Raw genomic sequence first — 20883 nt, 5'->3', positions numbered from 1 at the left:
AGCTGCCAAAAACTGAGCCACAGATACAGGCTAACAAATGGCTTAATTCAGCTGGCAGCTTGCTGGGGAATGCCGAGCGATAAAAAGTACATGTATTAAAATTAACAAAACAACAAGACGCAGACAAGAGCCAAGTGGTGGGTGGGGCGTGGAATGAAGCAGGATTTTTTGTGGAGCGCCGGGTGACTCCCATCACGTGATTGACGCACATTTCGAGCCAGCAAATATAACCGCTAATTCGACGCACCCAACTACATCTACAATTCACAATCCACAGTCCTCAATCCACGGCCAACAGGCTGGAGAAGTGGTTGTGGAAATTTTATGTGTCTTCGTCATGTTAATTGTTTTCCTTTGTTCGGCATTGTTGGTTGTTTTTGTATTTTGTATTTTTTTTTTGTTTTGTGGTATTTGTTTCTACCAACGCTGCTTATTGCCGACTGGCTTTGTTGTAAGCCATAATTTGCGCGCTTATAACTCAAAACTTTCGCCGTCAAGGCAAACGCAACTAACTTTATTAACTGAAGGAGCGGGCGCCGCGTCAGGTTTGACTTCATTTGGGTTCGTTCATTCTTTTTGTTTTCTTGATTTCCGTTTCCGTTGACGGAGAACGGAGGACATAGGATGGCGAAAGGAGCTCTAAGAGGGGAGGTCTGAGGACGCAACTTTCTTTAGGTTGTTTTTATGGTAATCGGCGCATAACAAAAACCACAATACGCTCCTGCCCAGCCAGGCCCTTGAGTCCTCGAGCTTTGGGAGTCACCTGCCCAGCCCCAACAAACTCCGCCCACCTGTGTATATCTGTGGCTTGGAGGGGGTGGGCTTTGGGGGAGGGGTGGCATGGCATTTGGAAATTAAACTGCGCATAGTCCTTAAAATTTTATAACTTAATTTCTGTTGGTTTGGCATTTTTGTGAACTTTTTGATTTGATTTCGTTTTCCACTCGCCGAACTCCTTTTCCCTGCCGGAGCACAAGGAGTGGGGTGGTTTTGTGGATGGCTCAGGGCGTGAGGTGGTGACGTGCCTGGCGTTCTTTTTCTGCCGGAATTCGGCATGCGAATTAGAATAATAAACTGCTGGAATTTATTTGGCACAGGAAAATGCTTTGGCTGCGCTGATAAGGTTGATCTATGGCCGGTGGCATTTCAATGGCCGCGATAAGAGCAATGAGTTTTGAAGGATTATTCCACTGGCAGCATAATTGATGCGCCATTCCGCATGCGAAGCGCCCATTTCGCAACCCCACATAACTCAATTGTTGGGTACTTTCGGAATCAAAATCTGGTGTTTCGGTTTCCCAAGCACTCCATTATGGTCCTATGCCGCGCTCAGAAACCTTTTTCTTCTGCAAAACTATTTATCAAAATGTAATCCCATAATATTTGTTGCTACAATAAACATTTGAATACCCTTTCTAAATCAAAAAACTAGTAATAGGGCAGTTTGTAATTTTATTTTCTTTGCTGCTTGTTGGATTCTAAATGGTATGGCTTAGGGAAGGGCAGATGGTTTCATTATGCTAATTGCACGGACATCAACTGCGAAAACAATGCAACTAATAACGAAGAGTTCAGGTCAGGGGGTGGGCAAAAAACATAACGAGACGAAGCTCAGGTCGGTTAAGGTAGAAACCAAAGAATTTTCATTAAAATTTTCATTTAGTTGCGCAATTATTTTTGTGCAGCCATTTTAATAACACTAATTTACCTTCAATTTCAAACTCTTTTTTCCCCCTCGCACAAAAGCGAAAATTACGGGGAGTTTGAAAGCAAGAAGAGGTCATACAGAATAAAAATGGCCAGCTGCAGGATAATAAAAATAATAGGTTTTTTTTGGTTAGATTCTCAGTGGAGTCTCCATCACTCTTTTATTTTATTTTTGCCGTCTTTTAATATCATTCCTTTTAGAATTCACTCAACCGGGCCACAGATGAAACTCAGGCTATACACTGTCCATAAACAGCATATTCTTTACTATTTCAGTTGATAAACATTATGCGCCAAGCATTTTTAGCTATAAACCCATTAAAAAAAGCTTACAGTCACAGGCCAAGAGTTAGTGGCTATACCACCTAAATATAAGTATAGTTTTTCTCACTGTACTCTTGGTCATCATGCAAGCCACCGCAGGAGCAACAAAAACAAGGCTTCAAAGGCGGTCAGAACATCAAGTTCATTCTAAGCCTTTTGCATTGCAAATTCTGCATCTGCTTGGCGACATCCTCTCGGCTTTGATAGGGGGGTCGGAAAAACTCGATTCTGGTTGGCCCCACAATCACTTTTCAATTAAATGCCATTCTCTTTTGCTTTCTATTATATCGTATTTTTTTCCTGCCTGGATCCTGTTTTTGCTTGCTCGAAGCCAAATGCGGCTGCCACAAAAGCGGCAGGCGTAAAAACAGAAGAAGGAAGTGGAAGTCAATGCGATGGCTGGTCTTTGAAAATAACAAAATCATTTTGGGTTCACTTATTTAATCGAGCACTCCAAAAAATATACGAGCAGCAATAACAGCTTGTTCAATTGTCAATCATTAATTCGGATTGTATTGGTCGATGTACAAAAAATACAGCCATTCTGTCAGAAGGAATCACTTTAAGCTCCAGGAAATTAATTATAAAATCAATTAGCAGAGGCTCGGGCCAGGGATTAACGTAGATCCAGTCATAATTAGGTGCCGAAAATGCTTTTTTAGCCAAAGTGTCGAAGAAAACAATTAAATCCACCGTCCTCCAGGATTAACACTAAACTTTGTTAATTCTCCTAAATTTAGGGACAAGTAAGCGAATAACTGCGGAATTAGACCATAAAAAAGGTTTCTCCAAACAAGAAATTGAGAATGAATTGAAAATTGTTACCCCCTTGGCAGAATAATGACACAGAACTGGGGATAAATAATTTGTGTGACATTAAAAAAAGGACTTGCATTGAAAAGAAACAGGAATTGAAAAACTCTCAGCAGAATTATGTTTGTAACTTTTCGCATTCACTTTTATTTCCGATGCTGTATATTTCTAAGTACAATTACGTATAAGTACGGATGGCTAGAATGGCTAGGATAAGCACAGTGGGATTAAAACTTTTAGCGGAGGGTCAACCCCAGACTGGAGCTACTCCCAGCGAAGGCTATTTCCCTCCGAATGCATTAGAGTTGGAGTTTCTCTGGTTGGTGGGTGTGGGCGTGGTGGGGGACTCCAGCGCCTCCACTTCATCGCCGTGCTTCAGCCAATGGGGTGCCAGTCGGAGCATGAGGATGGCGCCCAGGGGGGCGGTGAGGATAATCGCCAGGACCGAGATGAGGAGCACATTGCCCGCCAGATCCAACTGGGCTTGGTTGGACTCTTTTGCTGCACGTGCCAAATCCAGGGCAACCGGGCCCAAAGCTGCCTGAAAGTAAAAGAGTACCAGCGGTTTGGTTAGATGTCTCAAATTAGGGAGCAGCAGTGGCCACCGCTGCGTATGAGTGATATGCAACACCAGCAGCAGCAGCAGCGGCAACGGCAGATTAAACACAGTAGCTCTGTATGCCTTGTAATATTTTAATTAAATCAGGACAAAAAAGGCGGACAGTGAAATATGCACAACCGCATTTTAGGGCAAAGTATAGAAGCTAACGACAGCGGCACATGTGGCCTACACCGCCTTCTTTTTGTTGGTTGTCGGCGAATAAGTAAGCCAGCGGAACATTTAAATTTCCGGCAACCACAGACGCACCCAGACACACACACACGCACACACTGGCCAAGCGACATAAACAAAATGTCCGTTTGCGGTGAAACTGCAAACAAAAGGCTGCCATGCCAACTGCAGTCGCTGTAGAAATGACTCTGACCAAGAGAACATGACCTGCAAATACGTGTACAACTTAAGCATGGGGGAAAACTCGAAAGGACTCGGACAGACCGGGCTGACCTGACCAGGACGTTCCGCCTGCCAGTGGCAAGAGGGCCAAATGGCCGGCAATGAAATAAAAAGCGCCAGGACCGCAAGCACCCTCAAGCCAGGAGACACAGGATGGCACCGAACGGGGTGGCACGGGAACCGCAGAAACATGACACGCGGAGCGGGAAACTTACTTGGACAGTTGCTTTGGGAAAACCGGAAATTGTAATGTAGGCACGTTCCTTTCTCGACAGATTTCCGCCATATGTGGATAAATATGCAAAAGCCAAGCGCAACTGAAAAAAAGAAGAGCAAAAAGAAAGTGGTCATCTCTAGTTGGTATCCCAGCCCGATTCAGCCCCATTTGGGCTCCGTTCGTTCGTTTTCTGTTTTGTGCAGGTAACATTTGCATTGCGGTGTCGGAACATTTTCATTTCGGTTCACCCCTGCTGCTATCCCTGCAATTCATTGTTCTTTTTTTTTTTGTTGAATCTCCAGCCCCCCTAGTTTTCGGGAAAGACTCAAACTCAAACTGAAAACCTAGGGGACCAAGACCGTCGCATAGCAGAGTATTCCCCACACAAAACTGGAAAATGAAAGAAATTAAATAAGTGGCACGACGGCAGCACCGTCGGCGACCATTTTAATTACCAGACTTCCGACGAGCACCAGCAACGTCCCATAACCGATTACATGGCCTTCCAGTACGGCAAAGTGAATTTCCTTGCCGATGAGGGCGAACGAGACGGGCTTGAGGAACTTCCACATGAGATCCAGACGCTTGGGAACACTAGCCTGAAAAAAAAATCAATATACGGCCGTTAAAGAGATTCGTTATCATAATTAGATCCCATTCTATCAATTCGCTCTCAACTTGTTTGTCCAGCTCACTAAGTGAACAAGTTACGGGAATCGGCTCAGGGTTGCCTTGGATACCAAGTTCTGAAGAAGCGAAAAAAGTCATCGACTGGCCAACAGATGGGTTAAAAGTTTAGGCTGAAAGGTAAATGGAAAACAGCCAGAAGAAGAAAAACACATGCTCGAAACATCGAGGACCAGCCATAGTCTACTCTGAGATGGGACAAGGACGTGATGTCACAAATTGCCTGGCAAAATCCCACACATCCGTAAAAAATGGCCATACTGGCATGGAACAGTTTTCTTGACCCAAAACCAAACAGAAGAAAAGTCAATAAAAAACAACACGGCAAAAAGAGTCGGAAGGCCAATACCTCGAAAGCACTCAGTCAGGCAAAGGTAAGGCCAAAACACTTCGAAACGCAAAGAGGTAACCGACTGAGCCGTGTTCAGACAGATATGCACTGTAAGAAAATTTAGTGGGACTTGGGCCATAAAATAATTTTGCCAGAAAAGGCATCAAGTAAATGTTGGCTTGTTGTTTTAATTAGAAAATCTTAAAATAATCTTAAAAAAAGTATTATTTCTTTTGTTAGTACTTACTATCTGTTGGGCCTGCAATTGTTCGGGCGTCAGCTTCGCCTCCTCCCGCCGCCAGCCAATCCTCGCAATAAAGGCCATCGTTACACAACCCAGAGCGCCGGCTGACGTGTAGCCAATGACGCGGCTGCCCATCACGGCGATGGTGCCTCCCAAGATGGTCAAAACAAAGCGCAGGCCATTTGCGTACGTCTGCAATGGATGACCAAACGAAAGAATTGAAGAGAGTGGATGTGAATGTCGAAACAGGTGTGTTCGGATGCAGTGAAATAAGAAACGAACAAGGGGAGAAATCACTTTACTCTGATGGATACTGTTTTGTTTTCCATCCCGCTTGTCTCTATGGTTGGGCATTGTTTCTGTTTTGTTGGGCGGTCATGTGGCCTCGTTGCGTATACGCAACGTATTCCAAAAAAAGTTCCCGGCTCCTTGTTGTGCTTTAATTCCTTCTCGTGCCCGTCATACTTGTTTTTTTTTTGCGATTTTTCTATAATACTTTTAGCATATTGATTCCTATTTTTGACTTCTTCGTCAAAAGGTATTAATTCCTTTTCAGTTTAATAAAATCGTTGGGTAATTACATACATTTTTTTGAAATCTCCTTCAAAAAACTATCAACTGCCTGGACACTTTACGCTTTTATTATGGGAGAAACTAAAGTAGATGGGACTTTTAATTTTCTGCCTCGAACAATTTCAGTTTTCTCCTGCTCGTTGAATAAAAAAGTTTTTCTCGAATATCTTATTGAAAAATACTGTCAACTAGCACGGAAAGAAGTGGTACAAAAAAGTAGCGAAAGGTGACATTGAATGCAAAATTACAAGAGACTGTGTAATAATAATAAAATAAAAGTGGTAGGAATGACATGAGAAAAGATGCTGGCACCCAAACTGAGCAGGCCTGATGACAACCGTACACCACCCACTGTCGCCCTCTCCGGGGAGGACTGTGAATAGCCCAAGGCAATGTATGACTGTGGGTGCCAGTGGATGGCTAGGCGTCTCCGGAGTGGGTGTGTAAAATATGCAAGGATGCAAGTGGCGCACAGCGTGAAATTTTTGTACAAACTGCAGCCCTGCGTGGATGCGGATGCCTTGCCACTTGACGGTGGCAAAGGCGAGCGCGACTTGCAGAAAACAAAAGTTATGAGAAGTCGATGTGTGTATGCGTGTTAAAAAAAGGAGATGGCTGCGAGAGGGGGAGAAGAAAGGAACCGGAGGAGCGGGGTGCTAGTGCTACATCCAGTACCGCCACCCATGGCGTTTGATTATGCGCGCCATTAGCGGTGTAAGTTGCGGCAATGAGTTTTGTGGCTCGGGCTGTGGCTGCCTCAATGTCCCCTGCATAACTTCACATAGATGGTGGCAGTAACTGTCGTCGCAAATGTCGCCAGCTTCGCTCCATCGTTGCCGTTCTCGGTGTCGTTGTTGCCTTTCTATCTGTTGTTTTTGTTGTCGTTGTTGCATTTGTGTCGTTGCAGTCGTCGACGTTGCCGCTGCCTCTATGCATGTAAGTGTCTTTTTATGCAAAATGCACCCACACAAGCGTTTTACCAAAAAAGGGGTGGTAACTGTAGAAGACTGCACTTGAAAAAAGTTTTCATTACAATCATTACTATTACATAACAATCCTTAAGTCAGTATTCATGAATATAGTACTGAATCAAAACTGAACTAGAATAACAAAGAGAACCTTGAACTCCTTTTTGTTGAAATTTTTTACCTATTTCAGAGTAACTTAACTTTTTTATTAATGAGTTTATTCCAGTGCAGTGCCATCTACAGTCCCACGTACATATGGCACAGCAGCCGACCGGCCGCCCCCTGTCAAGCGCCTCCCCGTGGGACTTGTGCGCGTTTTGCATCATTAAATGCGCTGATTGAGTGTCTAAGTGTTCACTGAATGTGCATTTTAAGTGCAGCCCGCTCGTCTGGGCAGCGCCTTATTCTGGCAGAAGGCGGCGGAAAAGAGAAGAATGCTTACCGCGTGGCGGGATGGCAAGTGCTGGAGCATCACGCCGTAGAGATAGCCAAAAACGAGTCCAATCCCAATGCCAATGGGTCCTTGCAGCACTTGCTGGGTGAGCGAAGCTGTAAGAGAGCGATATTGGTGGGTTTATTTCAAGTCTACGGATGGGGATGCGAATGGCACGCACTCGTCGAGAATATTACGCTGATTATCACGCCAAACATGAAGATGGCCACCACATCGTTGCATGTGGTCATGGCGTAGATGAGCGTGTGGATGCCACTGTTGAGACCCAGTCGATCCTCCTTCAACTTCAGCATCACAGTCACTACAACGTTCGGGGAGACGGCAGTGATTACCAAGCTGTGCGATTAAGATGCAAAGATTAGTGGAGCTGAACCAAACTAAGTACTTCATGACCTCAAATTTGTATGGCAATTATGTACCATTTAATATTGGATATTTTTGATGTTTTTCTTTGACATTAATTAATAAATTTAAAACATTCAAAGCTATTTCTTCAGCAGCTTTTGTAGTTTTACTCAAAACAATGATAATCAATTTAAATAACAAAGCAATTAATTTTGTATAGGGAATTTAAGAATTCTTTGCCTAATATTGTTAAAATATATTAACCTGAATGGAAATGTAATTCCAATATTTATTGTTTTCAGGCAAATCTGAGAACAATCATTTGGGCAGTGACTGAAAATTAATTGTAATTCAATATTTATACCCTTGCAGAGGGTATTATAATTTTGGTCAAAAGTGTGCAACGCAGTGAAGGAGACATCTCCGACCCTATAAAGTATATATATTCTTGATCAGGATCACCTCCTGAGTCGATATGAGCATGTCCGTCTGTCCGTCTGTCCGTCTGTCTGTCTGTCTGTTTCTACGCAAACTAGTCTCTCAGTTTTAAAGCTATCGAGTTGAAACTTTGCACACATCCTTCTTTCCTTTGCAGGCAGTATATAAGTCGGAACGGCCGGGATCGGTCGACTATATCCTATAGCTGCCATATAACTGATTGATCGGAAATGCCATAACTTTGGTGTTTTTTAAGTTAGAGGGTTGGGACTTTCCACACATGTTATATTTGACCAAAATATCTTATGTACAAAATTTCATAAGGATCGGCCGACTATATCCTATAGCTGTCATAGAACGATCGGAATTGGCATAACTTTGGTGTTTTTTAAGATAGAAAGATGGGATTTGGTACAGATTCTATTTTGGGGAAAACAATCTGATCTGCCAATTTTCATAAGGATCGGCCGACTATAAACGATCCGCTATATATCTAATAACATAAGATGGGTGGCGCCACATAGCGGACTGCGACTGAACTGCAAGGGTATATCAACTTCGGCTCCGCCCGAAGTTAGCTTTCCTTTCTTGTTTTATAGAAATTTAACTACCAATTACACTTATGATATGTTTCTAAAATATGTTTAATACAAATTTAATTATTAATCAGTCTTAACATTTTCGCTTACCCCAAGGCTATACCCCAAAGCCAGGGCATGGACAACGTTAGGTAGGCCAATCCAGCAATGACTGCCACCTCAACAATCGTAGGCAGCAATGTCAGTCTAAGGATCATGGACCACAGGCGCTTAAAGGCGTCGCCATCCAGGCCCAGACCAGCCAGCAGCATTATGTTAATCAAAGCCATTTCCCTACAAAAAATAGTGCGTTTAGGGCTAAAGGGGCAATTAATAATGTTCAAAACTCACCTCAGAAACAATTCGAGTCGTTGGTATCCCTCGAAGTTGGCCAGACCCACGTTAGTGTAGAGGACGCCGAAGAAAAGCATGCCCAGCATATCAGGAAGGTGAGCGAAGGAGACCAGGATGCCGGCGATCTGAGCTCCCACGAAGAGGAAGGCGATTCGCATGATCGCTGTCTGTGGCTGGGCATAGTCCGGGAAAAGTACAAAGGCCATGGCCCAGAGCCCCAAAAATATGGCCAGCAGAGCCACATGCTCAGAAATCAAGTGCCAATGTAACGTCAAATGGAGCCACCTGGAGAAAAGCCAACACAATGTGAATACACGTAAGTACCTTTTGTTTAATTGATGTAAACCTAATTGTTCATAATTATCGCCACAATTTGGGCTATAAAAGCCAAGCCCTCGGAAAACCCAAAGGCAAAAACCTGCCGAATGGACAATAAACAGGATCGCATTAGGTCCATGAACCTGATTCTAAGGGTGATGCAATTATTCGGCCTGTGGCCCTGGTCCCTAGACAAAGAGGAACAATGGACGCTATTGGGCTTTTTGAAACGCAACTACCGCTACTTGCTGCACCTGCCCATTACATTCACCTTCATTGGGCTGATGTGGCTGGAGGCGTTGGTGTCCAGCAACCTCGAGCAGGCCGGCCAGGTTCTGTACATGTCGATTACCGAGATGGCGCTGGTGGTCAAGATTCTCAGCATATGGCATCACCGCACGGCAGCCTGGCGACTTATGGAAGAACTGAAAATTTCTCCGGACTACGCCCTTCGCAGCCAGATCGAGGTGGATTTTTGGCGAAAGGAACAAAGCTTCTTCAAGCGGTTCTTCTACATATACATCCTGATAAGTCTGGGCGTCGTCTACAGTGGATGTACGGGTGTCCTTTTCCTGGATTACTACGAACTGCCGTTTGCCTACTATGTGCCTTTCGAGTGGAAAAACAAAAGAGGATTCCGTTTAGCTTATGGCTACGATATTGCTGGCATGACGTTGACTTGTATTTCCAACATAACACTGGATACCCTGGGCTGCTATTTTCTGTTCCACATATCCCTTCTGTATCGTCTGCTGGGATTTCGTTTAAGGAATCTCAGGGATATACAAGATGATATTGATTTTGGCCAGAAGCTGCGAAACATCTTTCAGTTGCATCAAAACATAAAGAGGTAAATGAGTAAAGATTCGTTAATGGTTTCTAAAACTTCTTAATTTCCAGATTATCTCTGACCTGTCAAAAAATCGTCTCTCCCTATATTCTATCACAAATTATTCTCAGTGCTTTGATTATTTGCTTCAGCGGCTATCGCCTCCAGCACGTGGGAATTCGCGCCAATCCCGGCCAATTTATAGCTATGTTGCAGTTTGTTAGCGTTATGATACTCCAGATATATCTCCCTTGTTATTATGGGAACGAAATAACCATCCATGCCAACCAGTTAACCAACGAAGTCTATCACACCAACTGGCTACATTGTCGGCCGCCCATTCGAAAGCTTTTAAACTCATATATGGAATACCTTAAGCGTCCTGTAAACGTTCGAGCTGGAAACTTTTTTGCCGTCGGATTACCAATTTTCGTTAAGGTTATTCTTATAAAATTTCTTTGGTTTCTACTTTTAAAATAGTTGTTCTATTCCGCAGACCATCAACAATGCTTACAGTTTCTTAGCTCTCCTACTGAATGTATCCAAGTGACATAATGGCACTTTTAAACACCAATACCAATGAATTTGTATTTAAGAAACAATAAAATATTAACTTGAATAAATGATTAAATAAATTGAAGTCGTTAAAGATATTCCACTGTTTTTTGTTCTTAAATATAAATATTTAAAACTGGTTTATTTTAATTTAATGCAACTATTCATGGAATAAATATTCAAACCATATTTTCAGCGATTTGAATTGAACGAAAATATTAGACTTTCTTATAAACCCTCTTATGAAATAACAAACAATTGGAGTCCAAGCTTTTTATTTTTTCTTATTGGTATGATATAAAATATTGGTATGCTATAAAATACCTCTTTACTGCTTCTAAGTATTCGATGCACTGATTTCCAAAATCAAATAGCCTTGAAAGGATACTGTTCGATGGGGTTAACTACACCTCCTTTTCACTTTTCATTGCGTGACATTCGAATTAAAAGACACCAGCAATTAGTAGTTCATTATGTCAGCAATCTAATTATAATAATTGCCTGCCTATTATTTGTTTAGATATTTTGGCTGATTGCCCAAACAAATCAGGGACGGAGCACCACGAATCCATGGCTCCCCGAAAGAACCGGTTCCAAAGGACTCAAGCGAAGTACCTGAAAAAGTTTCTTATTTTGCACATGCAGGCTGCTTCAGAAGCAAATTTTTAACTATTACCATGAACTGGAATCTTAGAAGCTAGTTTCAACGTGAACCAGTATGACAATACTACCCTAGTTCGGGCTTTATTAACAGAAAGATCCCAGGGAAACCCCTATAAATACCCCTGAAAATCACCGAGAGGTTACAAAGCCCGTAGAAACCTGTAGTTTTAAATTTAAAATATCTTTTTATTCCAAGAATGGAATCTACAAATCGCATATCTGCAATGCAACTCTTGATTGTGGTCCAGCGCTGGATAGGACTACTAAAGTGGCCCAATGAGAGGGAGTCCGGAAGTATCATGTACTGGCTAAAGAGGATTTATCCATTGTTTCTACACTTGCCATTTACGCTTACCTACATTGCTTTGATGTGGCTCGAAGCCATTACCTCGTCGGACTTTGAAGAGGCTGGCCAGGTTCTGTACATGTCTGTCACCGAATTGGCTCTGGTTGTGAAGCTCATTAATATTTGGTACCGCCGTGAGCATGCAGATAAGTTCATTAGGGATCTAGAATATGATCCGGCTTATGCATTACGGAATTCGGACGAAATCAGATTCTGGCAAGCGCACCAGAAGGGTTTTAAGCGTATTTTCTACTGGTACATTGGCGGTAGCCTCTTTGTGGCGCTTATGGGATATGTCAGTGTTTTTTTCCAAGAAGAGTACGAGCTTCCTTTCGCATATTTTGTGCCTTTCGAGTGGCGAACCAGGGAGCGCTACTTTTATGCCTGGAGCTACAATGTGGTGGCCATGACGCTCTGCTGCTTGTCTAACATATTGCTGGACACACTAGGTTGCTATTTTATGTTCCAGATCGCCCTGACCTTCCAACTGATGAGCCTGCGACTTCAATCTCTGAAAGATGTGCCTGAACAAAAGGCCAAGCCGGAGTTACGAAGACTGTTCCAGCTCCACGCAAAGGTCCGGATTTTGACCAGGGAATGCGAATTGCTCGTGTCACCTTATGTCCTGTCCCAGGTGGTTTTCAGCGCTTTTATAATATGCTTCAGCGCCTATCGGCTGGTGCATATGGGCTTTAGTCAGCGACCTGGACTCTTCGTTACAACTGTGCAATTTGTGGCCGTGATGATTGTCCAAATCTACCTTCCCTGCTATTATGGCAATGAAATAACTATCCACGCCAACGCTCTGACCAACAGTGTTTTTGGCACCAATTGGCTGGAGTATTCGGAAGGCACTCGAAAACTACTCAACTGTTATTTGGAGTTTTTGAAAAATCCCGTGAAAGTACGAGCAGGAGTTTTCTTTGAAATAGGACTGCCAATATTCGTGAAAGTAAAGTTCATTTTCCTAAAACAGTTACTAGCTATTTTAACGAAAACCATTTTCTTTGGCAGACCATCAACAATGCCTATAGCTTCTTCGCCCTGCTACTGAAGGTCTCCAAGTGAAGTGAGACATAAACACGGATTCCGGCACAATGGAACATCCCACGGGTCGGATACGTAACACTGCAAGCCATCAGTGCTGTAACTCATACGCCACATTGTTGTTCGTATGTCTTTACAAGCTGAAATAAACGTCGGCAGCCAACAAGGCATTTCGCCAGCTATTAAAGTAAGTGTCATAGCCAAAAAAAAAAATATATGAGGAAAAGGCTCGACTGCGACTAGACGTCGGGGACATTGGCTTTGGGACGCGGGTTGTGGGACCAGGGACCTCGACCAGGAATAGAAGCTCCAAAACCCGACAAGACCGGAAGCACGCGCCGCTGCCTAGTGCAGCGGCAACATCCACGAGGACATTGTTGGCGAACAAAAGAAATATACAAATACAAAACGAAATGCAAGGAGCGGATATGCGAAAAACGCGTACAGGGAACAAGTGTGAATGGCGGCGCTGCTGTCCCGCCGGAAGTGCATTCAAAGGGTTAAGCACAAATCCGCACAATGGAATGGCGACGATGCCCTACACTCGCGTTATCCCTTTGGTGGCCACATGAGCTTTTCACTTACCATTTGGGGCCTCTGTACTCGTCGCCATGAACTCCAGCTCCGGCTCCATTTCCACTCCCGGAGCCCCCATTGTTGCCGGCAACATTTTGTGTTGTGTTTGTTAAATTTAATGATGTCGGCGTTAAAATTATTGTTGCAGCGTTTTGTGCGGCAGCGTCCGCACCCTCCGGGACTTTCTGTATGTCTAATTTTGTATGCAACGGCGGCGCTGGTTCCTGGTTGGGGGTGACATGGAGGGTGGGTGTCGGGATGCCGCCCTGAGATCCAGCCTGTGGCGCAGGGTAACTGCCACTGCCAGCTCCTTGTGTCATGTTGTCACCTGGCGCCAATGCCAGTGCTTTGTTGCTGGGCTGCTGTTGCAGTTGCCTTTGGTTCAAATTCTGGATCTGCTGCTGTTTGCGTTTAGCTGTAGGTGGCAAAAAGAAGTGCAACTTTAAATAGATATGTCAATGTCAGGAGACGAGGCGTTTTGGAAGTCTAAGGACTTTAAAACACTCACTATCGTAGAATGGCAGATAGATGAATGAATAGATGAATGCATATGAGTATTATGTTTATAAATTATTTTATTGCCTGTGTTTAATTTTGTCTTAGTGACACCTTAACCATTATTAACTATTTATTCAAGTCTTATGTGTAGTAATATACTCCAAATATACCCCTGCAACTTTTGAACAGTCGAGAAACAGAGGGAAGAAAATGGAAAAGCTTATAGAGCTGCATTTAAATCATTTCGCATTCAATTCTTCCTCTCATGCATAACTAAGAGCCAACCAGCAGAAGTCGACGCCTTAAAATTGCAAAATGCAGATGCACACTTACAAACACACATTCATTCGACGATATACACCGATTTATACCGAATGTCCTGAAAGCCCTTTCCACTCAAGTCAAGGCTCTGTCGACGATGGCAAAATGAAGATTGCAACAAAGATTGACAACCGCTGATTGCGCCGCAGCTCCCTGAAAGCTACAAAGAGACGCTGCCGGCGAGGACGACAGGATGCTGTTTTCACCTGGGCCAGGACACGGCTGCCAGACGACAACCGACAGGAGCTCCGGCAGTCTCCAGCCTCCATAATTGGCTTCATTGTTGCCGCGACAACTTCACACTTTTGCCAACGGTTAGGCGGAACGGAAAAGGTGTATAAGGTGCTCGGAAATACATAAATATTTCCATTTATAATTAGCGTACTAAATGTCAGTTCGCCCAACCGGTAGGAGCATTCCAGCCAATTGACATCTCCAGTCTCCCGCTTCCAGGCTAATTGGACTGGAGACTCTTATTTGCATATGAAGCGATGGTCTAATAACGACAATTTACAATAGCCCCGTTCTCACAATTATTATGCGAAGTCGTATCTCTGTTTGCCGACTCGAATGTTAGGCTGTGCAATCAACACTTGATTTGATTCAGATTCTGAACCATATTGTTTTTTTTTTCACAGCCTCCGATGGGGCTTGTATTTGATTTGCGAAGACAATCTGCTTGTCATTTGTCACCACTCTGATGACTACGTGTTAATTGTGCGCAAATATTTAGCGCCAATTCTCGCCGACTCGAACTCTAGTTTGTCGGTGTGACAATTCAAAATGTTTGCGTAAATGTATCAATCCTTCGATCACGTGTCGATTGTGATTCAGAGTATCATGCGACTCTTCAAAGGGACACACATGCAGTTGATTAAATCAGGAATACCGGAAAGATGTTCTAACAATATTATTTTGAAATCCAACCTTGATCAGCAAGACTTCTTAGAGAAAGAACAAATTTACTTTCAAATAGAGAAAATCTATTACTAAAAGGAAACAAAATCATTTCCAATCAAAATAGATGTTGGATTTTTTGGTTCATTAAAAGCTTTAAATTCATTTTGAACCTAAAATCAAAGTAAACACAGAGCCAGACATAGCAAATAAATGAAAATATAAAACAGCTGATAAGTTTTGAAAAATAAACTATCTCTATCAACGAGACACAGCTAGAATGAATTCCGAAACACTGTTGAAAGAGATTAAAAAATTCATTCAAAAACACCAACAATCCAAACAAACAATTATGAATACAGTTCGGGCTCTCTGTGTTCCGTACGGAGAATTTTAATAATAATTTTGTTTCAAATAGTTACCAAACATCTAATATTTAATCGTAAAGTTACAAATGAATAAGAGCACGTTTTAGAAATGTATTCATATTATTTGAATTACCAAGAGACTAATGAGAAGAGGGCATGTGAAAATCCAATTTAAAACTTTATTTTCCGAGTAATATTGTGGGCACTTACCTCGGCAGTAAGTAAATAATTAAGTTTTTGTTAAACCACAGCACTCATAAAATTAAAATTACATACTCCATTCTATGGAAATTTTCGTTGAATAGAATAAATTTTCAGCGAACCGAACCGCACGAATTACATTCCAAACGCCAACTAATCGCATTCGATGGCGGCGGACTACTGAGCCCGAGCATCTCGAACACTTTCCCTGGAAAGCTGCTACAAACCCCCCAACGCTCTGATCCGATGAATATTTTTTATCTTATGCTAATAAAAAACATACTCCCAGCCAAGCGGAGAACTCTCGTGGACACGCGAGTAAAAAGCACAAAATATTTGTTTAATAACTTAAAATTAGCAGATCGCGAGAGCAGAGAACGACGCTAATGTGTGACGATGGGAAAATATTATATTACAGTGAATATTCATATGAGAGGAAACAATAACTTAAACAAAACTATTAATAAAGAAAAAAATAAAATAACGAAAATTTTTACAAGAGTATAAAGAAGGTTGCTATTTATTAGGAATTTTTAATGTTGCAGGCAATCTTAGACGTCGAGTCATTATTCGGTTATAAAATATATTGAAAAGAGATAAAATTAATTGGGTAAATATCAAAGAATTGGCACTTTATTAGAAGTGCTAATCCAAAGAGCTACTGGAGACCGATCAAGATTAAGATGTGAATGACAAAGTAATCCAAATTAGTTAACTAAACGGAAAGAACCCCACTTCGCGTGTATTAGTTTGGGCAGTTGGAGTTCTGGCCCTTCAGCGCTTTTCAATACAAACACTTGTTTGACCTCCGGCGCAATTATGATGAGCATTTGCTTATCAATTAATTAGCCATGACCAACAAGAAACTTATGTACGCCCGCAAATATTTGCCAACTCAGGGGGTTAAATGCGTTGAGCGTTGAGCTCGGTGCGGTTCAGTTGAGATGGTCGTCCTACAGCTCCTAGCTCATTGAATATTTACAAGTTGAATGCGAAGTTCGCGTTTGAACTATGGCAAATATTTAAGTTTTGCTAATTAATTTAAAATATCTGCGCCAGAACAAACTGCCTTGGGCCTGCGAGGCTGGCAAATGCTCGGGGCGAGATGGTGTACGAATGGCAATGATAGTCGAATAGGGAGATTTTCTCCGCTGGTCTCCGGCACATTTTTGAATTATGTGCCTCATTTAAAAGTTTTTGCAGCACTTACTTTTATTTTTTGTCAGCGTTTCTGGCGGTGCAATGAAAAAATTGTGCATAAATTGTGCAAAGGTGTCAGAAAAGATAGCGAGTGGCATTTAGGTATTGTAAGACAGCACTTTCGCAGGACTTCACGCCACTCCACTCCCACTCCAAGCTGCTCCTTTGCTGTGATATTTCATATTTCATATTCATGCGCTGCACTTAGCGGCAGGAAACTGGCAAAAAGAGAATGTTGAGCCACACAACTTGAACTGCAAGTTGGCCAGGTCATTAAGGCTTTCTTTGCCTTCGCCCCATTGATTATTACTTTTGCCCGCTGCCAGCTGCCCTTCTAGCACTCTCCACTTCGCCCATTCGGTGGGCTATCGCTTCTCGACCACGCCTACTGCCCACTGCCCAATGCTCACTTTCCACTGGCCGCTGGCAGTTTTTGGCATTTTATCTTGTCATATTTTCTGCAACTTTCAAGTGACCAGGCGCATGAAAATAATGCAAAAGTTTTTTTAAGCCAGTTCGTTCTGGATGCCCAGAAAGTCTTCGCTTTTCAATTGCTGCAGAACTTTTCACACAAATTATTGCACCGAGCCCTAGTCCCAAAGCTCAACTTCCAAAGATGCGATGATGGGAAAAAAGGATCCAGGACTATGGATACGGAAGCGGCCAAAGTTCTTGTCATATATGCGAAGTCCGTCCAGAGGGGACAATGAGTTGCGTGCGACTGAGAATTGGAATTCGAGAGGTGTTAATTGGAGTCGAGCCGAGTAGTTTTCAAGATGAAGTCTCAGCAAAAACTAAACAACTTCGAGAAGCTATACTTTAAGGTTTAATGGAAAATTTATTGTACTTTTCAAAAGTTTTGAAACTTTTTTCCCTTGTCACTTGCCATTTAGATTGTTATTACAGTTTAGTGGAGCTGCTGCAAAAAGTACCATAAATTGGTTTCAGGAAAGAATAGCATTCAGCTACTCCCTGAAATGTGTATTTTCAATGATTTATATCTGTTATTCAACTATTCATTATTTACGTGCACACGTCAGTTGCTTTTTCAATATGTTTAAACGCTAAATTGCACACGGCGATGAGTTTTCTGATGACTTCTGCTCCAGCTTTTACCCCAGCCGTAGTCTCAATCATTTTTTTTCCCCTTTTACACATTTTATGCATTTATTTGCCAAAGAGTTTCAAGTTCCCTGCTCGTCTGAGTCTCTGTCTGCACTTCCCTGGCACATATCAATTCACTTTTTCCATATCCCGCATCCTGCATCCTGTATCCTTCATTCAGTATACATTTATTTTATTTATGTTTACTTAAGCGTGCCACCTTTTAACTATGCCAGCCGTGCAACCAGCCGGCATCCTTCTCGCGTCCTGGATGCGAGTCCTGTTGCAATATTCCCCTTCCCTGTTAACCAGTGCATGGCATTGCATTCAGGGTATAATTTCTTTCCACAGAAAAGGAAAGATTGCATTCCGTTGTCACACATCCCCTACCAGGAGTCGGGCTTATACGCCCCAGCGATTCGCATCTAATTTAGGACACATTCTCCGCAGCAAATCAGTATAAACTAGCACTTTCTTGGCTACGGGCTGCGAGCAAATATAAGAAAATGGTAAAAAAAAACCAGGTCATAAGCCGTCTTTCAACACTCGGCAAATAAAACTACAAATTGAAAACGCCAAAGCAAATTCAGAGCAAGATAAACAAATCTGCCAGCGTCAGTTTTCACTGAAAGACAGTCAAAGGTGAGTCGCAAAAAGTACCGATTAAGCGCAGTTCAGTAATTAGCCGGGAGCAGGTGCAACGGTTCAAAGGTGCAAGTGCAAGTGCGAGTGCGAGTGCGATTGCGACGGCCAGTGGCAGAGCCAGTGTGATTCCGAGTGCGACATCCTTCAGAAGCTGTCAAAAGGACCTCTCAAGAGGGCCAACCGTTCCAACGCTGGTGGGCAAAACACATCAGAGTCGAAATGGTTTGAAGCACGTTCAAGTTAAAATTTTCCCATTCATTTGGCAGTCATTATGCCGAGTCACAGCGACGCGCCGTTTCTACTGGCATTTACAAATGTCACATACACTGCGTATACGTAATGAATGAATAAAGTTTGCCGGGCCCACAGTGCGGATGCACAATTCTCTCGCACAAGCACACACGCCCTGCATTTATCAATAGTCGCGAATGTTTGTGTGCCCAGCGTATATCATGTTGGCTTTAGTTAACAGAAATGTCGCATTTCCCTCATGAAGAAAAGCGACACTTGAGCACATGAGCATGGAAGGGGGGAGACTGAGTGACGCCGAACAGGTGAACACCCATTCAAGGTTGAGCTTGAGAAATTGCCTTGAGACGCTGCATTTAAATGGAATTTATTTAATATAAACGAGCCACCGTATGCGAGCACCGCCTGCAGCGGCAAACCCCATTTAAAACCAACTTTCTGAATTTAAATCAGAAGATGATGGGGAATCTGCTCCCAAATCACTGCCAGAGTTTGAATTAGTGCTGGAGCTGCAGGGCCAAGGCAGAACTCCAGTGCATACACGAATGCGAAATGAATGCACAGGAAATGAGCCCTGGCTAATGCATATTCATGGAAAAATGCTTTGGAGAAAGCCCCCTGGCATTTGGCATTCGTGTATGTTGTTTGATTGTGGGCATTTGGGCGCAACTAAAACAGCTCATTATTCCCGCCCAAATTCCGCATTCGCCAGGACCTGGAGCGAAATTCTGCAGCTCGGTGGGCAAAAGACCATGCGAAATCCCACTATCAAACAGTTGCTAAAATAATTCTGCGAATTCTAAAAGACTTTTAATGATTATAATAATATTCCGATGTTAAAACAAACAGTGGCCATCTGCCCATAAATTTGAAATATAAATATTTGAATTTAACTGCATTTTCAAATCATACATATTTCAGGAATTGAGAAAAAAACCATAACCCGCACCCATACAATTAAAAGGTATTACCCACCTTCGGAAAGTCCCTGGTCCCTGGAAAAAAACCATAACCCGCACCCATACAATTAAAAGGTATTACCCACCTTCGGAAAGTCCCTGGTATGGAGCACCGTGAACACGGGGTGGCGGTAGTGGGCGCTCGCCTAGTAAATGCTCCTTTTCAGGCTCCAGGTCAGCCAGGATGCTGGCGGTTACAGTCTCACTGGCACGACGCAGCAGCTGCAATGGAACATGGTTGGCATCCGACTCCCGGGAAGCCAAAACCGGAGCCTGGTACCCTTCATCGAACGGATTGCTGCTTCGGAACGCCTGCAAGGGGGGATCCTCGTTGCCGGCGACCTCATTGCGAACTTCTGCCAAAGATGAGTTCAGTTTTAAACGATATTTTGGAATAAAAATGTCAGTGGTTGCAAATTAACGAATCACAACATTATTTATTGACACGTCAGCGAAAAGGTATAAATTAATTGATTAACCATTAACTCGTAAATTAGCAGCAAATGGCAAAATCGAAATCGTGCTTAGTTCAAACTTACCCAATTCATGGCTCATGTCGGCGCCAAAATAAAAAAGCTAAGAGAGCCAACCGTACAAAATTCCACTACCAAAAAGAAAGAGTACTGAACAGACGTAGTCCAACGATAACGTATTCCAGTTCTTGACACAAATTGACAGTCGAAGAGAAAACCTGCGGGAGACAAATATCTTCCAAGTCGAAAAGCACTTTACTCAAGCGACAAAGAGAATCGGCGGAATATATATATACAATAGAATAGAACACGCGCGTCGGAAAGACAAAATCAAAGTACCTGAAGTGCCCGGCTCGTAGCGAGTACTTCGAGCTTCTTTTTATTACAAAACATGCACTGGCAAATATTTGCGCAACGCATTAATTAGAAAAGCAATTTAAACAAGCGATTGGCGAGCAGAGAATCAGAGAATCGGGAAGCGCCGCCAGCCAGCGCTCTGCGAATAAAACTAATTGGCAAACAAATAAGCGTTGCAAAAGCAAACCCAACGTGGTTCCCCCTTGACTTCGGGAAAAAATGAGCAGAA

The 20883-nt window shown here is 42.9% G+C and overlaps 3 protein-coding genes across 7 annotated transcripts; 2 read left to right on the top strand and 1 right to left on the bottom strand.

Annotated features, from left to right (window-relative positions):
- Positions 1 to 2962: 2962 nt before the first annotated feature.
- LOC6501054 (sodium/hydrogen exchanger 9B2) lies at positions 2963 to 20551 on the bottom strand. 5 transcript variants are annotated; one of them, XM_001954432.4, is made up of 11 exons: positions 20364 to 20551; positions 19911 to 20180; positions 13392 to 13797; positions 9046 to 9333; positions 8806 to 8988; positions 7494 to 7669; positions 7322 to 7428; positions 5342 to 5530; positions 4532 to 4675; positions 4075 to 4176; positions 2963 to 3385 (listed from the first exon to the last, which is right to left on the bottom strand). In XM_001954432.4, exons 1-11 carry the CDS (start codon positions 20377 to 20379, stop codon positions 3125 to 3127), a joined length of 2142 nt encoding a protein of 713 aa, XP_001954468.1. In that variant the 5' UTR covers positions 20380 to 20551; the 3' UTR covers positions 2963 to 3124. The 5 variants fall into 5 exon arrangements, with proteins under 5 accessions (XP_001954468.1, XP_032309732.1, XP_014766875.1 ...); XM_032453841.1 differs by lacking the exons at positions 19911 to 20180; positions 20364 to 20551 and adding an exon at positions 19841 to 19852; XM_014911389.3 differs by lacking the exons at positions 19911 to 20180; positions 20364 to 20551 and adding an exon at positions 16878 to 17550.
- Positions 9344 to 10804, top strand: LOC6499512 (odorant receptor 94a). The gene is made up of 2 exons (XM_032453854.1): positions 9344 to 10216; positions 10267 to 10804. The coding sequence occupies exons 1-2, from the start codon at positions 9474 to 9476 to the stop codon at positions 10673 to 10675; spliced, it is 1152 nt and encodes a 383-aa protein (XP_032309745.1). The 5' UTR covers positions 9344 to 9473; the 3' UTR covers positions 10676 to 10804.
- Positions 11423 to 13066, top strand: LOC6499513 (odorant receptor 94b). Its single transcript, XM_001954433.3, has 2 exons — positions 11423 to 12711; positions 12774 to 13066. Exons 1-2 carry the CDS (start codon positions 11611 to 11613, stop codon positions 12825 to 12827), a joined length of 1155 nt encoding a protein of 384 aa, XP_001954469.1. The 5' UTR covers positions 11423 to 11610; the 3' UTR covers positions 12828 to 13066.
- Positions 20552 to 20883: the final 332 nt, after the last annotated feature.

The sequence above is a fragment of the Drosophila ananassae genome, chromosome 2L (assembly GCF_017639315.1).
Source record: "Drosophila ananassae strain 14024-0371.13 chromosome 2L, ASM1763931v2, whole genome shotgun sequence".
In the NCBI taxonomy this organism is placed as follows: domain Eukaryota; kingdom Metazoa; phylum Arthropoda; class Insecta; order Diptera; family Drosophilidae; genus Drosophila; species Drosophila ananassae.
This window is presented reverse-complemented; position numbering and strand designations above follow the sequence as displayed.